Source organism: Vidua chalybeata, chromosome 29, assembly GCF_026979565.1.
Source record: "Vidua chalybeata isolate OUT-0048 chromosome 29, bVidCha1 merged haplotype, whole genome shotgun sequence".
Taxonomy (NCBI): Eukaryota; Metazoa; Chordata; class Aves; order Passeriformes; family Viduidae; genus Vidua; species Vidua chalybeata.
Window position 1 is genome coordinate 3,166,769 of NC_071558.1, and position 24,905 is coordinate 3,191,673.

Below are 24,905 nucleotides of genomic sequence, written 5' to 3' on the forward strand. Positions count from 1 at the left end.
GACACTGACCCATTAAACCAGCCAATATCCCAAAACCCCCCAAAAAAAACCACATCAACATTTGGCAGGGAGACCCCCGCGCTCCGCTCCCCGCATCCCCCGCCCGTCACACGGGGCAGGACCGCGCCGTGCCCGGGGAAACACCGAACTTCGGGGATGCGCGGCCCCGCTCCGCAGGGAAGCGGGGCCAGGCGGGGCCCCCGGGGCCGCTGTCAGGCCCCCGGCCCCCGGCCCGCGGCCGAGCGCGGCTGTCAGGCTCCCGGGGGCTGCCCCGGCCCCGCCGCCGCTGTCAGCGGGCCCCGCCGCCAGCGGGGATCCCCCGCCCCTCGCCGCGATCCCTGTCAGGGAGCCCCCGGTACCTCCCGGTGCGGGCCCGCCTGGCAGGGACCCCCCGGCCCACCCCCGGCCGGCAGGGACCCCCCGGCCCGCTCCCCGTCCGGCTCCACGCTGCGCTCCGGGCCCTGCCGGGGATCCCCCCCCGCCGCCCCCAGGGATCCCCCCGCCGTCGCCGGGGATACCCAGCGCCCGCCACCGCGCCCGGAGCGGGGATGCGCTCCGGGGGTGCGGGGGGGACACGCGGGAGATGCGGGGGGGGTGCGAGGCGGCCCCGCGGAGGATCCCAGCGCGCCTCCCCTCCCCCCGGGCCGCGGGCCTGAGGCGGTCCCAGTCCCCGCCCGCTCCTCACCGTGTCAGCGGCAGCGCGGCCGGGGCCGAGCACGGGCTGCTCCGCGCCGCATCCCCGCGGCCGCCCGGGCGCGGACGGGGCCGGGGCGGGACCGGGACCGAGCGGCCGCCGCGGCGGGGCCTGAGCCGAGCGAGGCGGCGGAACCAAAATGGCGGCGGCTCCTGCTCCGCCGCGAGCGAGCGCACGGCCACGCCCCCGCCGCCGGCCACGCCCGCTCCGCGACCGGCCACGCCCCCCGGCGCGGCCACACCCCCGCGGGCAGAGGGCGCGGCGGTCACGCCTGGCCACGCCCACTTCTCGACCACGCCCCGCTTAGGTCACGCCCATTGTGCCACGCCCATCGCGATCCCGGTCACGCCCGCCGGGAAAAGGGCTCGGGAAAGGGAAAAGCGGGGAAGGAAAAGAGGATTTTTTGCCCCAAAGTGATGCAGGTGGTTTTTTTCACCCACAAAGCCGTCTTTCCTTGAATGCCACACCCACGCGCTTGCCAGTTCAGGGTCATTAAAGTCTTCGCGTGGGACGTTAAGGGGTTGGAATTAAAGGTCATGGAGGCAGAACCCTCCTGCCGTGGGCAGAGACATCTTCCATTAGACCAGATCACTCGCGGCCTTGTCCAGCCCGGCCTTGGACACTTCCAGGGGACCAGGGGCAGCCTCTGCCAGGGCCTCCCCACCCTCACAGGGAGGAATTTCTTCCTAACAGGTGACCTAACCTTTCCCTCTGTCAGTTTGCACCCACCACCCCTTGTCCTGTCACTCCAGTCCCTCTCCATCTCCCTGGAGCCCTTTAGATCCTGGAAGGTGCTCTGAGGTCTCCCCAGATCCTGCTCTTCTCCAGGCTGAATCTTCCCAGCTTTCCCAGCCCTTTTGGCGACGTCGCTGTCCCCACTAGACTTCCTCCAACAGCTCCATATCCTTCGTATTTTGGGAATGGTGCTCACAATATCTGATGGGAATTACTACAGCCATTTGTAACTGCTGTTAATTAGTGGTTTAAAACATTGTCTGCCAGAAATAGGAGAAATTACTTAAAATATTGTATTACAGCAATATGGATATGTAAAACCCAAATGAACAAAAATCCCTGGGACTAAAACACCCATAGCAAAAGGAAATGTGAAGTCTTTGCAGACGCAGAGATTTAAGTTGTCGATACCTGAAAACCTGGCAATGAAACCATGAACAGCAAATTGCTCTTGCACTACGCATGCAAAATTCAATACTGAGGATCCAGATGACTCCTCAGAAATGAAAAACAGCTGTCCCAGAGCCAGCACTGTGACCTGGAGGCCAAGAAGGCCAAAAAAATACTGGGGGCATCCGGATGAGCATTCCCAGCAGGTCAGGGAGTGATCCAGGCAGTGCTGAACCTCTGGAGTGCTGTGCCCAGCTCTGGGACCCTCAGCACAGCAGGGACAGGGAGCTCCTGGAGGGCCTGGAGGGTCCCTGCCCAGGAAAGGCTGAGGGAGCTGGGGCTGCTCAGCCTGGAGAGGAGCCCCAGTGAGAGGAGCCCTCAGCCCTGGCTGTCCCTGGGTGTCTCTGGCTGTCTCTGGGTGTCTCTGGCTGTCTCTGGGTGTCTCTGGGTGTCCCTGTCTGTCCATGAGTGTCTCTGGATTTCCGTGGCTGTCCCTATCTGTCCCTGTCTGTCCCTGTGTCCCCCTGTCAGTCCCTGTGTCCCCCTGTCAGTCCCTGTGTCCCCTGTGTGTCCCTGTGTCCCCTGTGTGTCCCTGTGTCCCCCTGTCTGTCCCTGTGTCCCCTGTCTGTCCATCCCTGTGTCAGGAGGGCAGAGCAGCCCCAGGCTCTGCTCCAGGCCCAGCGATGGCCCCAGAGCCCCGGGCAGGGCCTGAGCCCAGGAGCTGCCCCTGCCCAGGAGGCAGAACTGCTGCCCTGGGCAGTGCCAGCCCTGAGCAGAGCCCAGAGGGGCTGTGGAGCCTCCCTGCCTGGGTAGCCCAGAGCCACCTGGCCCCAGTCCTGTGCCCTGCGATGGCCCTGCCTGCACAGGGCGGTGGCACCAGATGTGGCACCAGATGTGGCACCAGACGTGACCCACAGCGGCCCCTCCCTGCCTGACCCATCCCGGCGCTCTGATTTCATTTGCCCATTTCCGAAAACCTGCCGGCGAGCCGCTTCCGCGCCGCACCCGCCAAAGGCGGCGCGGAGGGAGGAAATCAATTAAACAAATTAACGCGGCTCACCCCGGCGCGGGAGGCCACGCCCACCGGGCACGCCCTCTTTAGCCACGCCCCCCGTGTCCCTCAGCGCCTCCCGTAGCGTTCGCGTCATCGCGGGGCGGCGGCGGCGCGGCGGGAGCGGCCCCGGTGAGTGCGGGGGCACCGCGGGCCCCTCGGTCACACCGCGGCTCCCTCCGGGGCCTGCCGCGCCCTCCCGCGTCCCCGCCGAGCCGCTCCGGCCCCCGGTGTGACCGGGAGTGGGGAAGGGCGCCCGGCGGGCAGCACGTGGGGGGTACCGGGGGGGGGGCCGGGCCGCGCTCGGTGCGCGGCGACCGCGGGTTGTTTGTGTTTAATTTGGAGAGCCGAGGCGTTCCGGTGGCTGGCGCGTGGCTGTGAGGGCGCCTTTGGGGTTGTCCGCGTGGTTTTTGGTGGCCAAGCCACGGAGATCCACGCGTGTTGCTCGCGGAGCGCCCCCGGTGCACCGGGGCTGTTCCAGGCTGGCCCAGGTGTGCTCCGGGCCGCGGTTTCCGTTCCCTGTGCCCGGGACAGAGCCCCACAGCTGCGTTCGTCAGAATCCCTGCTCAAAATCCCTGCTCAAAATTAACGGCGGGTTTTAAAAGTAGTCAGCAGCAAATGAAAAAAAAATCAACAGGAAGTTTAAAAATATTACCATAATTCACTCTTTGTGGCGCCTTAATTTTCCTAGTTGTGTCTGGGAAAGAGGCTTTCCCATCCCTGCTCTCTTTGCAGCTAAAACTGCTGTGAAACCAGTGGGATCAGCTCCCACGTGGAGCAGGATTTCTCCTTGCCGTGCCCCAGCAGAGCGTGTAAAATGAGCAAAAATCCCTCTGCAGGATGAGATCTTCACTCATTCCTGAAGTAGCGGGGCGGGGGGGCTGTTTTCCCCGTGGTTATTTTAGCTGAAGCATTGAGAACTCCCCGGAGTGTTGGCGCCCTGCCCGCGGGGCTGTTCTCCTGCTCCCTGCAGTGACAGGTGGAAATGCTGTTCTGTGCAGGTGAGCCAGCCTTGTTCTGCTCACCAGTTCCACTGAGGCAGCAGCTCCTTCCCCCCGGGCAATTCAGGTGATGAGCACTCCCTCTGAGGCAGCTCGCTGCCCCCAGAGCATCCTCCTTAGGCAATAGCAGCATTTTCTCCTCGGGGCGTTCTGGGAAAAGCCCTTGGATGCAGCAGAAGGAGCCTTTCACTCTCTGCCTTTATTTCTCTGCTGCGCTGCTTTGCTTTGGGTCGTTGCTCCTGCTGTACCCAGGCCTGGCTGAGCAGTGGGTGCTGGGGAATGGTTGGGGTGGAGCTGGAGACACCTTCAGTCTCTGCATTATCCCAGTTCCTTCATGGGAATCACTCTTGCACCTCTGAGCAGCTGCAGTCAAAATTCCTTTCCCACTCAATCCCAACAAAAGACTGTTCTCCTCACCAGGAGAATGGAATACTTTCATTTACAAGGTTTTTTTTTTTTTTTCCCTGTTCATGTCTCTGAGAAAATGTCACATAAATAAAGGAATAGTTTTTATTAGTTTGATTTATACTCTATCAGGGTTTTTCTTAAACCCTTAATAAAGGGGATTTAAAAATTTTTAAAATTTTCTTTTCCATTAAACGATTTCTTTTCCATTAAACAATTCCATTAAAAGTTCAACTTTTTTAAATTTAAAACTGATTTTAATTTAATTTTTAATTTTTTTTTAAATTTAAAACTCTTTGTGATTTTTATTTTTTAATGGCATGGGTTTTGTATTATTATTATTATTATTGCTATTTTATTAATAGTTTTTCCTAGGCAAGTGGTGCTGATCAGCAGTCTGTGCCACTGCAGAGCATCTGACACTTGGTCTGAATTATTTGTGTGCTTTGTCATGAAGGTCTTTCAGCACAAACAGTTCTCTCTCAGCATAAGATAATCAGGATAACAAAACTAAAATATCCACTTCTGCTCCTGCAGGAAAATGCTGAGAAGCCTGAAAGGACTCGTGTGCCATTCCCTGAAGGTAAGTCCTGTAAGAGCCTGGTGCTATTTCCAACATTCCGACTTTCCTGTGGCCTGGAATGACAATTTACAGCTGTAAAAAGTGAGATTCCTACACTTGTCAGCTAAAGCCTTGGTGGCTGCTCTAAGCTGGGGGTGCAAACTCCCACTGTGGGATAAGGGAAGAGCTGGTCCAGCATTCCCACGTTTCCCTGAGGGGTCTGGGGAGAGGGAGCCTGGCTGGAATCCTGCACCCTCCATGCGTGTGTTTCTCAGGAAAAAGAGATTATTCCACTTGCTCTGCATGGCTGGAATGTGCAGAGGAAGGAGCCACCTGCCTTGCAAAATGCTGGTGGGAAGAGTTCTGCCAAAAATTAATAAAATTATGAGATATCCTGAGCTGGGGGGATCGTGGAGTCCAACCCCAGCCCTGCCTGGACACCCCAGCAATCCCAGGCTGTGCTGGGAGCATTCCTGAGCCTGGGATCTGGGGGATATTTGGGAACAGCCCAGCATTCCCAGGATCTGTGGGATATTTGGGAACAGCCCAGCATTCCCAGGATCTGGGGGATATTTGGGAACAGCCCAGCATTCCCGGGATCTGGGGGATATTTGGGAACAGCCCAGCATTCCTGAGCCTGGGATCCCTGGAACGTGTGGGAACAACCCAGGCTCCCTGAAACTGCGGGACCAGCCCGGGATCCCTGGAAGGTGCAGGACATTCCCAGAGCCCGGGATCCCTGGAAGGTGCGGGACATTCCCAGAGCCCGGGATCCCTGGAAGGTGCGGGACATTCCCAGAGCCTGGGATCCCTGGAAGGTGCAGGACATTCCCAGAGCCCGGGATCCCTGGAAGGTGCGGGACATTCCCAGAGCCCGGGATCCCTGGAAGGTGCAGGACATTCCCAGAGCCTGGGATCCCTGGAAGGTGCGGGACATTCCCAGAGCCCGGGATCCCTGGAAGGTGCGGGACATTCCCAGAGCCTGGGATCCCTGGAAGGTGCAGGACATTCCCAGAGCCCGGGATCCCTGGAAGGTGCGGGAGCAGCCCGGGATCCCTGGAAGGTGCGGGAACAGCCCGGGATCCCTGGAAGGTGCAGGACATTCCCAGAGCCCGGGATCCCTGGAAGGTGCAGGAGCAGCCCGGGATCCCTGGAAGGTGCAGGACATTCCCAGAGCCCGGGATCCCTGGAAGGTGCAGGACATTCCCAGAGCCCGGGATCCCTGGAAGGTGCGGGAACAGCCCGGGATCCCTGGAAGGTGCAGGACATTCCCAGAGCCTGGGATCCCTGGAAGGTGCAGGAGCAGCCCGGGATCCCTGGAAGGTGCGGGAACAGCTCCACCTCATGGCTCGGGACTCCCGGTTCATCTCCGGGCACCACGTGATGATTCGCTGCCATTTCAGGATCCCGGAGAGGCGACTCCTGTCCTTTGGCAGATGGAAACTCAGCCCGAAATCCACTCCCTGCTCCCGGGGAAAGCGGCTGCGGGGACGGGAGAGCCCCGGGGAAGTGCTGGGGGCGGCTGTGCAGAGCTGCACAGGGAGCTCTCTGGATGTTTCTCGCATTCCAGAGCCCAGGGATGGGTGCTGAGCTTTTGTTCAGATGGGACCAAGGGGCACCTTGCTCAGGATATAATATAAATATATACACTCAGGATATGAAATGTCCTGAGCCGTCTGCAGGCAGTTTGAAATGTGGATTCTCTCCCCGGTGGATTCTGTAAATGGAAACAGTGGTTGGTGAAATGCAGATCTGTATCTCTGGAGCTCAGGACAGCTGAGCAGGGATTTTGCCTCACTGCCTGTGTTGACTTTGTAGCACCTCAGAGAGGAGGAATTGCCTCTCTCCAGGTGCCTGGGAGCTGCTCCCACACCCACAGCCCACAGTAGCAAAGTTCCAAAGTGTCCAAAGTTTGAAGTTTAATTTGAATCCTAATTACAGTACTCTGTTTTTTAGCTTATCAACTTTAACTCCACTATGTTGCAAATACTTTAAAAATAATCATCTAAAATTACCCCTCGTGAGTCTTAATACAATACATCTTTCATTGTTCTGTTTCTCCAAAATATTTAGTCTTGTTTGCAAAGCCTTTGAAACTTATTTCTGGTTTAGTTTCTCTCTCAACAATGTCTATCCTATTCCATAACATTTCTAAATCAACATTTCTTATCTCAAAGTTTGCATACAAATACACACTATGTGAACCTTCTGTCAAGTTTTAAGAATTTTCTGTAAATCCATTTCCCACACAAAGCACCACGAGGTTCCAGGGGCTTTTGGGAAAGAGCTGTGGTGTTTTTCACACTAAGGCTACAAGTGACAGTGTAAAATAATGTCATTGCAGGGGACAGGTGGAGTCATTTACTTTTGGGATGTGCTGTGTTGATGGAAAAAAAATAGAAATTTAATATTTGGCTGCAAGACCAGAGGACTGGAGCTCAAGGCAAAGTCTCCTCTCACTTGTATTCTGACTTCCTTCAGAGAACTCACGAGGGGCTGGCTGGTGTCCCATAGAGATTCCACATCCTGCTGAGCTCAGTTTGGACTTTTTGAAACATGACATTGCTAATACTGGTTTGATGAAGCATCATTCAGCTCAAGGCTGTGCCTGGACATCCCTAAAATCTGAACACAGAGCAAGAAGTTCATCCTTGCTTCGTTTTCCTTCAGCACTGCAGTGGGCAGGGATAAGGATTTGTGAGATACCCCTGGGAAAGGATGGGCAGGGAGCTTCCCTGCCAGCTGAGCAAAGCTCAGAGCCCTGACACACTCAGCTGGGGCTTGAGGAGAGGATGTGGGATCCCAGAACCATGGAACAGACTGGCTTGGGGGGGCCTCACACAACATCCAGTCCCACCCCCCTGCCATGGGCAGGGACACCTTCCTTAGGCCCGGTTGCTCTAAACCCCATCCAGCCTGGCCTTGGCTGCTTCCAGGGGCAGCCACAGCTTCTCTGGGCACCCTGTTCAAGGGAAATGAGAGGGATTCTGATTCCAGGCTGGGAGTGACTTAGGGCTGACATTTTCTAGGTGATCAGGTGACAAGAGTTGCCTTCTGAATTTTTTCATGCATTAAACTGGCATCTTTGTGCCTTGCTCAAGGCTGTAAATTCTCACCTCCGTGGATTTTAAACTAAACAGAACCAAATAAGCCATCCTAAAGGATCGTTTGGATTTGAGGAGGAAAAGGGCAACGTGGGAACAAGATGTGTTGGGTGATCTCCCTATTTGCACTGGAGCTGTTTGTTCAGAGGGTCCAAGCTGCTTTCATTCCTTCCCTAACAGGAGGGCAAGTGCCCAAATGCTGATTCAGGCATCTGGAATGTGGGTAATCCCACTCTGACTGGAGCCCTTGTGGCTTTGCAGTGGCCCCCTGAGGAGCACTGGGGTGGCAGCAGAGCTGTGTCATGCCATGGGGAGCTGAGACAGCTGTCCCTGGCTCTGAGCTTTGCATTCTGCTGCTCTCACCCAGACAGACAAAATAGGAAACTGCTGGCTCTGTTCAGCTGCAACTGGCCCTGTCGGTGCCGCGAGGGGCTCTCAGCTTCTCCTAGAGCCTGTCTGGAGGATGCACTTTCTAAATCATTGACAAATGTTTGTGTTTTCTCTCACCACAACATAATAAAATGCTTGTCCTGCCACTGCTCACTTCCTTGCCTGTTTTGGCTGGGCTTTGCAGGCAGGCTTCAGCAGTCTGTCTGGGGGAAAATGAATTAATCAGCTTAGCTGGCTGTTTTGGTTTCTCAGCCACGTCTGTATCCTAATGCCAGAGTCTGGATGCAGGGACACAGTCAGGGAAATCAGTGTAGGGAGTGTAATTATAAATATCAAATAGTGGGCAGAGCTGCACTGATCCCTCGGTAATTGAGGTGATTATGGATTGCTAGACAGCCTGAATTTTCAGGGTGCTGCCACTCCTCAGCGTAGGCAGAAGCATGGTGGGCATTTCCCAGCAGTGAGGCCTTAATGGCTGGATCTGGGATCTTAAGGAATTTTATGGGGTAAAACTCAGGTGCAGGGCTTGGCTCACTGAGGTGGCTTCAGGTGGAACTGGCTCACGTGGGAATGGTTTCCGTGCAAGTATCTAAATGTGAAATCTGGTTCTACAGCATGTGGGTTTTCCTGATGAATTTCCATGCTAATGATGAGTTTTCATTCTAATTGCAATCAGAGTTCAGCTCTGGGTTGCACGTGCCTCGGTGGGATCACAGAGCGCTCAGAACAGACTCCCTGGGCTGTTTTTCACCAGCAATCCTTGGCTGCTGACAGCTTTGTTGTCTCTTTGCCTTGTTCTCCCCTCAGCTGGACCGTGGCTGTGCCCTCCACACGGCAGCCAGGGGTGGCCTGAGCTCTGTGTCCAGCCAGGATGTCCCAGCACAAAGGCCCCGAGCAATTTTCCACACCAGCGAGAGCGACCCGGTGAGTGACTGCCACCACTGTCCCTGCACACAGCCAGCCCTGGGTGCCACCAGGGGCCATCCTGGGAGCCAGCAGTGCTGCCTGGGACGGTGCTGGTCCAGGGAAGGGGGTACACAGAGCTAAACCGGGGATCAGCTCCAAGGGAACGGGCTGTGGCTGTACAGGGCACCTGCTCAGCATGGGGCTGTTCTGCCCGAGAGCTCCTGGGAACAGGTATTGATCCCTTCTCCAGAGCTGCACAGATGAGAGACAGATGCACAGATGAGATTGCAGAAGCTGGGACAGGGCTTAGCTTGTCATCAGACACCATGAATTTCAACTCCAGGGTTATTCTTCCCTGGAAAAGCCTCCCTGAGTTGGCTGTGAAGGGGATAAAACCCACACCCCAGATGACCTCAGCACAGCTCTGCAGCATCACAATTCCAGCCTCACACTCTCTGTCTCGAGCACAAAATGAAGGGCAGTAAATGAATGGAAGAAGCCTTTGAGGTGCTTTTCTGCTGCTGTGTAATTGGAGTCTCTCAGTGCTGATTCCTCTGGAGTCTCTATGGAAACGGCAGCAGGAGATGATCTGCTGCACGTGACCCCGTGTCTCCATGGATTGCACAGCACAGGCCAGATGGCCACCATTGTCCCCACTGTCCTGTGCCTGCCTTTTGGTTGCCAGGCAACTGGCTCTGGCATTCTGACTTGTGCCTGAGCTTTGGCACAGCTTTGGCCAGCTCAGGCTCGCTGGGTCACTCCAGCAGCAAACCCTGGTGCACCCCGGCTCCTGCACCAGACAATCCCGTTGAAATGGGACAAAGAAAGCCACTAAACACCAAATTTTTCATCAGAGTTTGTGTACCTTTCCATTAGCAAAGCTCCAAGTGAGTAAACATGAGGATAAATGACCCACATTATGTAGGAGAGTGAAGGAATTTGCCCAAAGTCATGCAGCAAGTCAGGGATAAAGCTGAGAATGAAAATGGGCTCTGGAGTCCTGCTCTTCTGGAAAACCACAGGTGCTGTGTCCAGCACGTGCAGGAGAGCTCCAGGGAAGCCACAGTTTGAAATAAGGTTGGGAAAAAGAAGTGTTACTTCACACTTGTCCTCAGGTGACACCTCCTTACAGCAGGGCACCTCTTGAACAGCCAGGATTTAGCATTTCCCCCTGTTGCAAAGATTTCCTGACTAGTGAAGCCCAGTTTGGCAGCTCCAGCAGCTCAGCCCTTTGCTGAAGTTACCAAATTTCCTAGAAATCATTCCTTGAATCAGGAGTTCCTCAAATCCTGCAGCTGTGCCAAGGTAAACCACAGAGGCCAGGACAGTGGAACAGGGGGTAGTTGCTGAGTGGAAGGGGCACAAGGTGAGAGCAGAGGTGTATTTTGTGCTGAAAGGCTGCAAATCTGTCCTGAAGAAGGGAAGGGAGACTTAACAAGAATCCTGGGGCCAGAAAATTCATGGATATGCAACAGAGCTTCCAGCAGTGGTCCATCAAGAGCTGGGAAAAGCCAAATATTCCTGGGCAAACAGGCAGAAATCACAGCTGCACATAAAATAAAGAAAACAAAGAAATTGTTGTATTTGTTGTTGTGCATTCCAGTTTTTATATATAACAGGAATAAAGAGGAGGATGGTTTTGCTTTACATCCATGGAAAAAATGCAGAAAGCAGAGCAGGACAAGATCTAAGCTTCAAAGATTAACACAAAACTGCTAAAAATCACACAGGAAGGTCTGCAGAGGAGTCTCTGTTTACTGTCCTAATTAGACAAGACACAAAAAAGGATGACTTGAGCAAGAGGAAATGAGTAAGTGCTTTGCAGGTATTGCATGGCAGGAATAGAGAATAATGAAAGGAAAAAGCAGGCATTAAATTCTCAGATTCCAGTGACAAGAGCTTCTTGCTGTCATTATGGTGAGACCTGCAGGGTAAACACTAGAAATAAATGCAGCAGGATTCAAGTCCAGTGGAGGAACAGCCCTGATCCCTGAGGTCACCACAAGGGACTGGAAATTATTGCCCCAGAAAAGAGATTAGGAGTTTTTAAGCCTCCAACCCCAGTAACCAAATGGCACCATGGGAATCACTCCTGGGAGGCAGCAGCCCAAGGCAGAAAACATCATTTTGTCACAGAAGAAAGTGAATGTGACACCAGCAGGTAGCTCAGAAGGGTGTCAGGGTTTGGGGGGACTCTTGAAAGGTGAGGTAAATCCATGGTGCCTCCAAAACACCGCAGTTTGTACACGAGCTCAGGGAATCCCTTCATTGTTTAGTGCCAAAAAAACCCACAATTCCTGCTTTATTTGCTCTGCCTCCCAGTAAGAGAGCATTGCCTCCCTGTCCCAGCCTCCCAGGGCAGCTGTGTCCAGGAAAGAGGCATCACCAGTGTGCCAATTCCCATTTGCTCTTCCAGGCCAAGCACACGGAGCAGCACGAGGGTCGTCTGTACAACATCCCCCTGGAGGAGGTGAAGGCTGTGTTCCCCCATGGGCTGCCCCATCGTTTCCAGCAGCAGGTATTCCAGCTTGGAGGGAGGGCACTCAGGCTACCCAGAGCAGCTGTGCCTGCCCCTGCACCCCTGCAAGTGTCCAAGGCTGGGCTGGAGGGGGTTTGGAGCAGCCAGATCCATTGGTGACTGTGATGTTTTCCTGTTGGGATGAGAGAGAGTGCAGGTATTCCTGGCCCTTACTGTTGTTTTCAACATCTAAAAGAGATGAGTCAACCACCCAGAGCAGCAGAGAAGAGTTTGAGGGTTCCACCTCAGGCAACTTTCATTCCAGTGTTTTTCATCTCTAACATCCAAGCACAAAATGAATACCAGAAATATTTTCCATGGCTGTGTCATAGTTGAGACAGAGACAATACAAAGCAACACACTCCATTTTCAGAAGGCTTCAAACTGGTTTTATGACAGCATGCATGCTTTTTATACATTCTAAACTAAACTCAGAAGTTTACACTTTACTCATTGGTCAGGAAAGACAAACAAAGTGCTCATTGGAATAGGCAGTTGCAGGTTTCTCTTATTTATCCTCCTTTCTTTCTTGGTTTCTATGTCAATGACCTTGGTAGAAAATTCTTTGAGGTGTAAACATGGATCCTCTTCTCAAACTTCTCTGTGGCTCACAGAGGTCACTGTAAAACCTCTTCCACATGGCTATATTTCTGTGTGAAACAGGCTGTCTCATGAAATAAGTTTGTATCTGCAACAAAACAGTCTTGTCTCCTGATCTGTGTGGTGAGGCAGATGGGCTCTGCTCTGTGAGCAGCCGCCTGCCTGAGTCAGGAACAGATTCCTTACCTGTGCAAATCCAGGTCACTGACTTGGATTTGTGGACAGGCCAGTCACCCACGCCCCAGCCTGTGGGAGCAGGGTGGAACAAGTGACCCAGAAAACCCTTCCTGGGCACAGGAGGGACAAGAAAATCCTTCCACCGAGGGGAAGCAGCACTTGACCACCTCTCAAATGCTGCTTGACCAACCCTGTGGGTGCTGCTGGGCAGAGAGGGCAGAGCTGGGGGTGTTGGGAGCCTCCAGGCAGGGATGGAGCAGGGCTGGGGACAGCTGTGCTCAGGCAGCTGGTGGCAGTTTGGTCCCAGCTGCTCCTTTCTCAGATCCAGACCTTCAACGAGGCACGGGTGATGGTGCGGAAGCCGGCGCTCGAGATCCTCGCTTACCTGAAGGGCTCCAACTTTGCCCACCCTGCTGTCAGATACGTGATCTGTATCCTTGAACTTGAGGGTAGAAGGAAGAGAAACACAAGCAATTTGTGCAGGGGAGAGGGTGGTTGTGACCCTGAGCTGCTCTGGTCCTCAGGAGGTGGTTGTGCCACGTGCTCTGTGCTCAGTGCAGGGACCCTGGGCACTTCAGGGAACTCAGAGCTTGGATGCTTTTATTGTAACTCGTGGCACAGACCTCCAGACAGGGTCAGCACACAGGGCAGGGGGCTCCTCAGCTCTGCTCAGTGGGGTGGGGGACAGGGAGAAGGAACTCTCTGGGTCTGCTGGGTGAAATGCCGTCCTTGCTTTGACGAGCTCTGAACTCCCTGTATGCCCTTTCTGGAGGAATCACAGTCAAGTACAAACTGAAGTGGTTTTTCAGAGACTTTCCTTGACAGTCCTTGTTGGAGATGGTGAGAGAGGAACAGGGAAGACCATGACCCTGTGCCACGTGGTTCACTACTGCTCGAGGCAGGGCTGGCTGGTGCTGCACGTCCCGGATGGTGAGAAAACCAGGGCTCTGTTACCACACCAAACACCCAAAGGAGCTGCTTCAGGAGCTGTAGGATATCCCACCACAATCTATCCTTGTTTTTCTGTAGTGGAAGAGGCTCATAAAACTCAAAACCCCCAAATAAAGTAGAGCAGAGTTAGTTATTTTCACCTGCTCACACATCCTTTGGGCCAGTCTGGTTTTCTCCATGGTTAACGAGCATGGTAAGAGATTGTTTGGGTCTGTGTGCCCTCCTCTGATCCCAAGGGAGACTTCTCCAGAAGGATGGAGCTGCATCCACCTCTGGGGTCCCCCACAGCAGCATTCCCTGTTGAAATAAATCCAGAGGGGGCACCAAAATGATCGGAGGGATCAGGGGAGCAGCTCTGCTCTGAGAATTGGGATTGTTCAGCCTGGAGAAGAAAAGGCTCTGGGTTTACCTTTTTGTGGCCTTCCAGGACCTAATGGGACTGCAAGAAAAATGGAGAGAGACTATCTACAAGGGAGTGGAGGGTCAGGACAAGGGGGAATGGCCTCCCACTGCCAGAGGGCAGGGATAGATGGGATATTGGGAAGAAGTTCCTCCCTGTGAGGGTGGGGAGGCCCTGAGAAGCTGTGGATGCCCCTGGATCCCTGGCAATGTCCAAGGCCAGGGTGGATGGGGCTTGGAGCTCCCTGGGATACTGGAAGGTGTCCCTGCCATGGCAGGGGGTGGGACTGGTTGATCTTTAAGGTCCCTCCCAACCCAAAAATTCCATGATTCTGTGACTTTCTTTATCAGAGCTGCAGAATAAAGACAAGCAATACAAAGACCCCTACCATCCCCACCTTGTACCATTATTTTGACTAAAAAACAACAACAACAAAAAAAAAACTTCAAAACAGCTGTTTTATTTTGCTCACAGCTCACCTCTGGGTGAAGAACTGCAAGGAGCTTTTTCAGTCTTCCTACAACAAAGACCGGCTGGATCAGCCTCTGCAGGCCTCTGTCTGGCTCAAGAACTTCAAAACCTCCAATGAACGTTTCCTGCAAGAGGTTTGTGGCTGCAAACCCCACCCACTGCCCTGTGCTGCTCTTCAGCTGCTGTAGGAAAAGCACTTTAGATCCTCTCTGTGGGGATGGCTGGTGCTGGTGGATACTTCTCCCAGATTCTGCAATCCAGCCTTGCTTTGCCTCCTATCATCCCCAATCTCATCATAGTTTTCTTCCCACAGATAAAAACACAAAAAAAATACATGTGGGGCAAAAGAGAAATCACAGAGGAGGGCAGACCTTTGAGGGAAGTGGTGGAGCAGGTAAGGAACAACCACTGCTGCTGGTGTGGTCTCCCCTTGTACCAGAGGATCCTGTGTTTGAGAACAGATTGCTCCTAAAGATCTTAGAGATATGAGTCCTGGGAAATAGAAGGTGCTTCCCTAACAACAAAAGATGTTGTGGAGGATCTGTAAAGAAAATTGTACAGAGAATTTGGATAGAAGACAAAGTTAGAATTTGAAATTCCTGTGTTTTGATGCTGAAACTGTTCCTTGGAAAGGAATGAATGACTGTCAGTTTGTCTTCCCCTGGAAGGGCTGCCCAAAAGTCACCCCCTAGCAAGAAATTGTCTTGGTTTGAAAAGACAGGTGTCTGCTAAGGAAGGCAGGAGCCTCCCTGAAATGGAAAATGTAAACCCCCTCCCTCTTAATCATTATCATTTTGAAAGTAAAAGGCTCATAGGCAAAGATATAGGAATAGGAATAACAGTTATTTACTAGGAAAGCTAAAAATACAAATGCAATAGTACAAACAACAAAAAAATACTGACAGAGCCAGAATCTGCCCTGGCAGCCTGTGGGGCAGGGTGGTGGCAGCAGTCCCATTCCATGGGGGCTCAGCCCTCCTGCAGTGCCAGCTGTGCTTCTGCTGGAGCAGGATCCTGGACAAGGCTGGAGTTTTCCTCTGGAGCTCCAGGGCTGCTGGAGATGGGCCTGGGCTTCCTCTGGGAATGCAGTGGGGCAGAAAGCTGCTCCCCTGGGAATGCAGTGGGGCAGAGAGCTGCTCCTCTGGGAATGCAGTGGGGCAGAAAGCTGCTCCTCTGGGGATGCAGTGGGGCAGAAAGCTGCTCCTCTGGGAATGCAGTGGGCACAGGCTGCTGTGGTGTCCCAAAATCTCAGATTGTATCCAGGTAGGAATGCTTGGCTGCTCCCCCTGGAGCATCTCCCCATGGGATGATGGAATTTTCTCAGCCAGGCAGGGACACTCACTGGCCATGAACAGAAGATAATTAATAATTAATGACCCATTAACAGAAGGGATCTCCTGGAGGGAGGATTGGCTGTGGGAGAGATAAAGAAAACTGCCCCATGAACAGCAGAGAACTGCCCCAGCCCTGACAGATGGCAAAGAGAACACACGCCCCAGCTAAATCTGTCAGCCTAGGCCAGGAGCAGGCTGAGCTGTGTGCCTCGTGCTCCCTGCAGGGTCTGGCTCGGGTCAGGAGCGCCACTGATGCCGTGGGGGTGGTGCTGAGGGAGATCAAGCAGCAGAGTCACCGCGGCTCCTTCCGGCTCCTGGTGGCCGTGGACGGCGTCAACGCGCTCTGGGGACGGACCACGCTGAGCAAGGAGGACAAGAGCCCCGTGAGCATGATGCCTCTTGCAGCTGGGACAGACACAATGCCAAGCAACACTCCATTTCCAGAAGGCTTCAAACTGGTTTTATGACAGCATGCATGCTTTTTATACATTCTTACAAAACTCACAAGTTTACTCATTGGTCAGGAAAGACAGACAAAGGAATATTGGAATAGGCAGTTGAAGGTTTCTCTCATTTATCCTTCTTTCTTTCTTGGTTTCTATGTTGTCAACCTTGGTAGAAAATTCTTTCAGGGGTAAACGTGGGTCCTCTTCTCAAACTTCTCTGTGGCTCACAGAAGTCACTGTAAAACCTCTTCCACAGATGCCTTTTTGGGCTACCTAAAAACAGAGGCCAGACAAAATTAAGGGAATAAAAGCAATTCTATTTATTGAAGGGCCTTCAGGTACCTTTGGGCAGATGAAGCCTGCCCAGAGGCTACACCCAAAAAATGGACAATGGGTCATAGGTTTTAAAACTTTTACAAGTTTGGTCCATTTGCATATTGGGGGTTAATCTTCCAATTACAGCTTCAAGTAATGAAGTCATTTACCCCAAGTTTGCTCCCCTCAACACACTTTGGTTTTACATTTCTCAGGGTTTGAGACAGCGAGGTGTCCTTAATTCCCAGGCCTGGAGAGGAATTGTTGTGTCTGCCCAAAATGGGAAAGCAGCAGCTAGCAGTGTATATGGAGTTTAGAGTTATACACCAAAGAATTGCAGGATTACAAATATAGAGAAATTACAAAATATAAATATATATATATATAAATTATAAAAGCTAAAATCCTCATCATTCCCCCAGAGCTCTGCCCTGGGGACAGCCCTGATTCCTGCTGCAAGGGGGAGCAGGGAGGCTGTTTGGTTCAGTTTTAGTTCTGTGGTAATCCCTGAAAATGTTCAGGCTTTGGAGGGGCCTGAAAGGCTCATATTGTGCTTTAGACAATTTTTACTGAATTTTTCCTGTCTCTCCCTGAGGCAGAAGTGCAGGTGGGTGTTGTTGGAGAGGCAGGGCCTGGGTGTTGCTCAGTGCAGCATGACTCAGGCTCGATGCTGCAGGGCGAAGGGAAAGCAAAGAAGAAAACGTGCCTGAAGGATATAAATGATCCTGCCAGCCTAATTGGAAGGAGGGGAGGGGAAGCTTCAGATAGAAGCTGCTGGCAATAAAATAGTGATGCAGGCAATCTCCACCAGGTTTCTCCAGAGGAGCTGACGCTCGTGCACAACCTGCGGAAGATGGTGACGAACGACTGGGTGAGTTCAGGCTCTGCCTTTGCCTCTGTGTGTCCCAGCAATTCAATCCCAGCAATTAAATCTGCCACAAGCCCAAAGCTACGAGTCCAGCAGTGCTGAAGGAGAGCACAGGCCCAGCAGCAGTGTCTCATCAGTGTTTGTGACACCACCTGAGGAGCATGAGGACAGCTGGAATCTGTAGCAGCATTTCCTGATTCCCCTGCCAAGCTCTGCTGGAGGACCCTGAGCTGGAGGTGTTTGATAGCCCTTGGCACAGTTTGGGTTATGAGTTCTTTGAGCTAATGAGAACTTCTGGTTTCTGAACATTTTGCTGTAGGAAGTCAACTCCTCCTGCTGCTTTTTCAATCCCCTGGATGCTCAGAGCTAGAACGAGTAGGTTGCAGATTTAAAGGTGTATAGGAAAGTCCATTTTAAAGTACTTCACTTGTTGGCATAGAAATCCCATTATAGGTAAGAAAAGTGTTAATGCCAGCCCTGGGAACATGAGCTGTGTATTTGTTCTCCCTGAGCTCACATGGACTGGGAGCAGCCAGGATTAGTGTGGCCAGGAGCATTGTAAAAAGTTAATCTTGTAGAATTTTTGAAGAATCCAGATCCCAGAATGGCATCTTAAAGCCCACTCAGTCCCACCCCTGCTATGGGCAGGGACACCTTCTGCTGTCCCAGGCTGCTCCCAGTCCCATCCAGCCTGGCCTTGGGCACTTCCAGGGATCCAGGGGCAGCCACAGCTTCTCTGGACACCTGTGCCAGGGCCTTCCCATCCTCACAGCCAGGAATTCCTTCCCAATATCCCATCTAACCCTGCCCTGTTACTGTGAAACCATCCCTCCTTGTCCTGCCACTCCATCCCTGCCCCCAGTCCCTCTGCAGCTCTCCTGGAGCCCCTTAAGGCCCTGGAAGGGGCTCTGAGCTCTCCCTTCTCCAGGTGAGCACCCCCAGCTCTCCCAGCCCAGCTCCAGAGCAGAGGGGCTCCATCGTGGAACCCTCCCCTGGACTTGCTCCAGCAGCTCCATCCCCCAAGAAAAAGATGCCTCAGGGGTTGATCCTAAAGCAGCACTGGGTTTGCAGCTGACAGGAGTTTTATTTCTGATCTGCCTTCCAGAGTGGAGGTGCCATCGTGACCACCCTCAGCCAGACGGGCTCGCTCTTCAAACCCAGCTCAGCCTACACTCCCCAGGAGCTGCTGGGAAAGGTGAGTCATGGGGTTTTTTTTTCTTTTGGGTTTTTCTCCCCTCTTCACATTGGGAAACAAACAAAAATCTTGGTTGGTGACCTGGTTCTGTTCAAGGGGACACTGTTCAGGGTCTCTGTGGAGCACACACCTTTGGTCAGCAGTGCCCTGACAGCCAGGGGAGCCAAAAGTGTCCTGGGGTGTGCCAGGCACAGGGGCAAGGCAGGGATTGTCCCTGCCCCGGGCTGGGGCAGTTTGGGCATCACAGTCTCTGAAAGGTCTGAAGCTGCTGGAGAGTGTCCAAAGGAGGGACACGAGGATGGTGAAAGGTCTGGAGGATGAGGAGCATCTGAGGGCATTTCTGTCCAGCTGGAAAAGAGCCTGAAAGGAGAGCTCAGGGATCTGCAGCTCCTCGGGAGGGGCAGCTCTGATTTCTGTGACCAGGACAGGACCCAAGGGAATGCCTGGAGCTGTGTCAGGGGAGGGTTGGGCTGGGTATCAGGAAAAGGCTCTTCTTCCAGAGGGTGCTGGGCACTGAACAGGGAATGGTCACAGCCCCAAGGCTGCCAGAGCCCCAGGAGCACTTGGACACCACTCCAGGCACAGGATGGGATTGTTGGGGTGTCTCCAGGGCCAGGAGCTGGACTGGGTGATCTTGTGTGTCCCTTCCAACTCTGGATAGTCCATGACTCCATGACTGAGCTCCCAAGGCCTCTGGGCTGTGTCCCCACCCAGCCCCCACCACTGACCCTGCCCGACCTCCCTTCCCAGGAGGGCTTCGATGCCTTGGACCCCTTTGTGCCCATCCCAGTCCCAAATTACAGCCCGAGGGAGTTCGAGAGCTGCTACGGCTACTACCTGGAGCGCAAGTGGCTGCAGCACGAGAAAGGTCAGTGCTCGGAGAGGGGGCAGAGCGGGGCTCGGCCCGGGGCTGTGCCCGCCCTGCGGTGCCGTTCCCTCCCTCCATCTCTCCCCCAGCCCCTCCATCTCTCCCCCAACCCCTCCATCTCTCCCCCAGCCCCTCCATCTCTCCCCCAACTCCTCCATCTCTCCCCCAGCCCCTCCATCTCTCCCCCAACTCCTCCATCTCTCCCCCAGCCCCTCCATCTCTCCCCCAACTCCTCCATCTCTCCATCTCTCTCTCTCGCAGCGCACACGGAGGACGGCAAGGCGGAGCTGCAGTTCCTGAGCGGCTCCAACCCGCGGCAGCTGGACCGGCTGGCGGGACCCCTATAGCGCAATAAAGGCTCCGTTCCGCCGGTGTCCGTGTCCGTGTCCCGTGCGCGTGCCCGGCCCCGCTCGCGTCCCCGCCCGTCCGGGGCGGGCCCGGCCGTGACGCGCTCCCGGTTCCTGCGGCGGGGCGATGCCGGGGGAGGCGGTCACGCTGCAGCTCGGGCACTACTCGGGCTGCGTGGGCGCGCACTGGTGGGGGCTGCAGGTGCGGGGGGAGGGCTGCGGGACGGGGCTGGGGTCGGGCCGGGGCTCGCTCTGATCTCCTCCTGCCGCCGTTCCCCGCAGGCCGCCGCGCTGCGCAGCCCCGCCGAGCCCGCCGAGCTCCGCGCGGCCGCGCTGCTCCGCTTCGGCCGCGGCCCGGGCGGCCCCGAGACCCCCACGCCGCGTCTGGTGGCGCTGGAGCTGAAAGGTACCGCGGGATGGATGGGGGGGCTCGGGCGGCACCGGGCGGCCCCGCCGTGACCGGGCTGTGTTTGCAGGCGGCGTGGGCGCGCTCGGACCCGACGGGGCGGGCGCGGAGCCGCCGGTGACCTGGTGAGTGCGGGGCGGGACGGGACGGGGCGGGACGGGGCCCCGCAGCTGCCGCCGCTTTGTGTCGCAGGGACGGGGCCGTAGCCGATTACCGGGACCGCGGCCCGGCCGGGGGCTGCGCGTCGCGGGACACCGGGAGCCGCAGGGTGAGCGCGGCCGCGGGTCCCTGCCCGGGACACGAGCGGGGCCAGGCGGAGCGCCCCGTAACCGCCGCGCCGGGATTGTTCCCGTAGGGAGACGCTGCCGGGGACGGGAAGGGGAATCCCGGTGCTGCGGGGCCAGGTTTGTGCGCGGGGCCGGGGCGGGTTGGGTTCCTTCTCTGGGATCAGTTCCAGAAAGGCAGAATTCCCTGGCCCCTGCTGTGGGACAACGTGTTAGTGAACAGGGAGAAGGGAAACTACGGGATAAGAGTGCTTGGCTTATGGAGAGCTGGCTCAGAGCAGCAGGTGGGCTAAAAAACTGGACAAGTTAAAAAACTGACTTTGCATCCACAGGGATGCTCAGAGCTGAAAGGGGATGCTCGGAGCATGTTAGAAAACTGACTTTGCATCCACGGGGATGCTCAGAGCTCAAAAGACCTTTGCTCTGCCCTCTGTCTCCCTGCAGGTGCAGCTCCTGTGGGCTCCCAGGACCCCCCCTCGGTGAGGCTCTGGTCTGATTACCTCAACGTGCACCTGCACCCCAAGAGTGTCTACGTGATCCGGCAGTACCTGCACGATGGGTACGGGGTTTGGTCCAGAACCCAAAACAGAAGCTGAGTTTTGCCTTCAAGAGTGAATAAAAGGGATAAAATAACCCTCTTTACCCCTTTTTCCCTTAGGGATTGTGGTTGTCTCGAAGCCTTTGGGCAAGGTGAAAGTCTCCTGCAGGACCCTGCGTGTGTCGAGGAGTTGGAAGATCGGCTGCATTTCTATGTTGAGGAGTGTGATTACCTTCAGGTTCACACCTTATCCAAGCTCCCTTTGCTTTCCAGAAACTTTCTGCTCAAGATGAAGCAGAATCTGAGATGCTGCCATTGTTTCCCACAGGGGTTTCAGGTCCTTTGTGACCTTCACAATGGCTTCTCTGGGGTTGGTGCCAAGGTGACAGAGCTGCTCCACGATGAGTATTCACGGAAAGGGATCCTGACCTGGGGCCTGACTCCAGTCCTGAGTACTGTGGGAGTGAGTAAACAATGGGGAGAACCAAGAACAGGTGCCCAGCCTGCCTTTGACAGGTTCTTGTCTGCTCCTTAAGGTTCCAATGGTTGGATTTTTTTTTCCCCAGGACCCTCAGAACAGTTTTTACAGACTGCTGAACACAGCCCTGGGCATTGCCCACCTCTCCCGTCACAGCTCTCTCTTCTGCCCCCTGTCACTCAGTGGGAGTTTGGGAATCAAGCCAGAACCTCCTGTGACATTTCCATACATAAAATACAACGTAAGTCCTGCATTGGCATCACCCACCATGGCTGGCTTTGAGCTCCTGCAGCTTTACCCCTCTCAAAGTGTTTCCTGCAGCTCTGTGGTTTGGTGGTTTTTCGTGGTGCTGTTCTGCTCAGCAGAGACCTTTTCCTGCTTTTTCACTGGGACTTAGCTGCCAACTTTTAATTTCTGTAGTTTTCTTCCTGCTTTTGAAAATATGAACACATTTCCTTGGCCGTTGTGCTTTCTGGTGGGGTGCTGCCTGCAGTGTTGGCACTGAAAAGGCTTTTCTACATTATTCTCCATGCTTGGAGTAACTCCAGCCTCACTGGAGCCCTAAGGAGCCAAAGAAAGATAAGGAAATTGGCACCAAAGCATTTGTTAGCAAACAGCTGGGTTGGAACTACAGATACACACTGGCTGCTTATCCCAACCCTGAAATAACTGTAAAACACCTATTTTAAAGGCACAGTTTACAATCTGGTCAAGTTAAATACACAGAACTGGGTTAAGGAAGGGGTGACTGTGACCTGTCCTGTGATTCCTGCATTTGTCTCCTCCCCAGGCATCCCTGAACTACCACAGCAGCTCGATTTTGGCAGCAGCACTCGACACCTTCACTGCTCCCTACAGGCTCTGCTCCTCCCAGGGCTCCATGCTGCACTTTGCTGACTCCCTCACCTTCTCTGGGAGGAAGGTGAGGACACCTTCCAGCTGTGCTGCAGCTGTTCTGCACACCCCCAGCTGTGCCAGGAGCACGTTCCAGACTCTGCTCTGTCACCCCAATCCAGGTTGTGGCTGCATGGGCAGCTCTTCCCTTCCCTGCCTTGTCTGGCTCCTCGCTCCCTGATATTTTAAGTGCCCACCAGGATGTGCCCTGGAAGCTTCTGTCCTCGTGGAAGGAGCAAAAGGTCAGCTGCTGTTTTGCTCAGTCTGTTGTGCTACGAGGAATTTGCCAAGAGAAATTCACCAGGTAAATCAGCATTTGAGCTGCACTTCCTGCAGGATTCCTCACTGGAGGCATCCAGACTCCCTCCATTCCGAGAGGCAGCTGAAGGGAGGAGTGGTCTAGTGCCTGAATGCTACTAATTTTAGAGCAAAACAGCTAAAAATCAGCTGAGGCATTGATGGTTTCAGGCTGGAAAACCCTGAATTTCCTTTGCAGCAGCTGCCTGGGGCAGCCCAGGTCCCCCCTGCACAGCTGTGAGAGCCCTGAGCAGGTGCTCCAGCAGTACCTCCACACCCAGTTCCCAGGAGCCTTCAGGTGGGTGCAGGCTTAGAACTCAGGGGGTGCTGGTTTAGAACAGGGAACAGTTGAGGGAGCTCTGGGCAACTTTATTCATCTCCTCACAGCACTTCCCACGTGCTCCAGCAGCCCTGTCACACCCAACCTCCCTTCCCCCGGTTCTTCTCTCCTCTCCTGACCAGACGAGGCTTCCTCCCGGACAAAGCTCAGGGCTTTTCCTCAGCAGGTAACAAATACCCCTTAAACTCTGCAACAGAGAGATCAGGGCCTAACAGAGGTAAAAATTATCAATAACAACCCAAAACTATTCATAACAAACCAAAATCATTCGTAACAAACCAACCCAGTGTGCAGAGTTGTGAGCAGCTGAGTTCAAGCAAGGCAGCTGCTTGTGAAGCAGCACAGAGCAAGGGCTGAGATTTTGGTGGGTGTTTAACCCCTGCTGTGCCTGTCACCCTGCAGGTGTTGAGAGCATTCCCGTGCTGGCAGCCCTGCAGAGCTCCCCTGTCCTGCACTGGCTGCTCTCGGGGCTGTGCCGGGAGCTGCGGGCGCCCAACGTGCGGCGCTGGAGCAGCTTCTTCACAGCTGGGGTGGAGCAGGACGACTTCCAGGAGGCCCTGGAGGAGATAAAGACCCTGGCCCAGTGCTATGAGACAGGCTTTGGAGCAGATGGATCTGAGGATGAAGCAGATTCAGATTAACCCAGCTTTATTCCTGGGGATAGTGGCGTTAAGATGACTCCCAAAATAAAGGGAATGGTTTTGGAGATGGCCCAGCTGCTTTCTTCTCATTTTACAAAAAAAAAAAAATCTTCTTACTTCTGGGTTAAGTTCTCCAGCTGCTCACAGTTGTGTTGCAAAGGAGGAAAGCTGCTTTTTTGGGGGCTGTTTTTATATATATTTTGGTTGGGTTTTTTCAACTGTGCAAAGTGGATTTGCTCTGCCTGTTCAAATAAACCCACACAATAAATAGAGAACTCAGACTGTAACTATCCCACATACAATCAGCACAAGGGGAGAGCTTAGAAAAAGTCATGTGTTTGTTCCACATGAAAACTGACATTTCAGAGTACAATATTTACAGGTCCTGTTCAGAGGCTGCTGGGCCCAACCTTCACCCCAAGGCCAGGTCAGTGTCCACAAGTTCTGTGATTTCACTGCTGAAGCTCCCCAGGGAGGTTCTAGAGAATGTTCTCCTTTTACTTCCTGCCTTTGGTTTGGTACAGGCTGGAAATTGAACAAAATAAATGAAGGTGCTGTCTCAAGTACCTGTGCAAACATTTCTCCACAGCACCTGTCTAGCAGCAAACTGGCAAAAAAAAAAAAAAAACAACCTCTTCTGGTGCAGTCAGTAGTTTATCACCTCAGTCATCAGGTTCTTCCTCAGAAAGCAGAAGATCTTTGTCTGACAGCTGGTCTGTGTTACTGGTGCTGGTGGCATCCTCCTCATCTTCAGAGCTCCCATCACAGGACGTGTGGAACAGCCTCATCAGCTCCCTGAACCTGTGGGACACCTGGAGAACAAGGGAAATCCAGGGTGACAAGTGACGTGAGAGCTGTCATGGAGCTGCAATTTCATATTACACAGCTCAGGGTGTTTTGTAACACCAAGAAAAAAATCAATACCACGATGGCATTTCATACAAGATTCAGGCACAAAGGAAGATAAATAGAAGAGCTCTGGGTGGTTGCTTTCTCTGGAAGAACAGTTACATTCTCCAGGTAAAATCTGGCAGTTTGGGAGGATTCAGAGACAAAAGCAGATCCTCTGTACAGAAGCAGGAGGCTGAAGACCTGAGTAGCAGCCACTGAAACAGCTCCAGTACCAAAGGTGCAGCTCCAGTATCAGTGGTACCCTGTCAGGACCAGGGCACACAGGATTTTCAGCACCACTAAAACAGAGTGGAGTTTGGTTTGGTTTTGGTTTTTCTTTTATTTGCAACTGAGATGATTTTTTCATCAAATTGAAGTTTGGGAGACTGGCAGGACAGCACCCCCCAC

General features: G+C 54.0%; 5 protein-coding genes across 10 annotated transcripts in view; 3 read left to right on the forward strand and 2 right to left on the reverse strand.

Annotated features, from left to right (window-relative positions):
• ASH1L (ASH1 like histone lysine methyltransferase) overlaps window positions 1-770 on the reverse strand; it is a 61,978-nt gene extending 61,208 nt beyond the window's left edge. For all 3 annotated transcript variants that reach the window (XM_053966774.1, XM_053966773.1, XM_053966771.1), the window contains exon 1: window positions 686-770. The gene's annotated coding sequence lies outside the window, so the exon portion shown is untranslated. The remainder of the gene's footprint in view (window positions 1-685) is intronic.
• On the forward strand, window positions 157-3,106 carry LOC128801111 (collagen alpha-1(I) chain-like). The gene is made up of 2 exons (XM_053966749.1): window positions 157-1,001; window positions 2,944-3,106. The coding sequence occupies exons 1-2, from the start codon at window positions 157-159 to the stop codon at window positions 3,104-3,106; spliced, it is 1,008 nt and encodes a 335-aa protein (XP_053822724.1).
• Window positions 2,947-19,753, forward strand: DAP3 (death associated protein 3). The gene is made up of 13 exons (XM_053967188.1): window positions 2,947-3,002; window positions 4,814-4,859; window positions 9,140-9,256; window positions 11,655-11,756; window positions 12,856-12,964; window positions 13,371-13,463; window positions 14,359-14,489; window positions 14,669-14,749; window positions 15,914-16,072; window positions 17,262-17,321; window positions 18,424-18,513; window positions 19,264-19,381; window positions 19,643-19,753. The coding sequence occupies exons 2-13, from the start codon at window positions 4,818-4,820 to the stop codon at window positions 19,726-19,728; spliced, it is 1,188 nt and encodes a 395-aa protein (XP_053823163.1). The 5' UTR covers window positions 2,947-3,002; window positions 4,814-4,817; the 3' UTR covers window positions 19,729-19,753.
• A 20-nt stretch (window positions 19,754-19,773) lies between these two features.
• MSTO1 (misato mitochondrial distribution and morphology regulator 1) lies at window positions 19,774-23,671 on the forward strand. Of its 3 annotated transcripts, none has more exons than XM_053967184.1 (14): window positions 19,774-19,930; window positions 20,011-20,134; window positions 20,205-20,259; window positions 20,327-20,402; window positions 20,490-20,538; window positions 20,863-20,977; window positions 21,077-21,194; window positions 21,285-21,419; window positions 21,523-21,675; window positions 22,225-22,356; window positions 22,451-22,632; window positions 22,828-22,923; window positions 23,013-23,131; window positions 23,368-23,671. In XM_053967184.1, exons 1-14 carry the CDS (start codon window positions 19,856-19,858, stop codon window positions 23,604-23,606), a joined length of 1,668 nt encoding a protein of 555 aa, XP_053823159.1. In that variant the 5' UTR covers window positions 19,774-19,855; the 3' UTR covers window positions 23,607-23,671. The 3 variants fall into 3 exon arrangements, with proteins under 3 accessions (XP_053823159.1, XP_053823158.1, XP_053823160.1); XM_053967183.1 differs by having other exon boundaries at window positions 19,776-19,930; window positions 22,825-22,923; XM_053967185.1 differs by lacking the exon at window positions 20,490-20,538 and having other exon boundaries at window positions 19,776-19,930; window positions 20,305-20,402; window positions 22,825-22,923.
• Window positions 23,597-24,905, reverse strand: part of LOC128801350 (GON-4-like protein) — a 30,505-nt gene continuing 29,196 nt past the window's right edge. For both annotated transcript variants that reach the window (XM_053967180.1, XM_053967181.1), the window contains exon 31: window positions 23,597-24,418. In XM_053967180.1, the coding sequence (XP_053823155.1) occupies window positions 24,269-24,418 (150 nt within the window). In that variant the 3' untranslated portion in view covers window positions 23,597-24,268. The remainder of the gene's footprint in view (window positions 24,419-24,905) is intronic.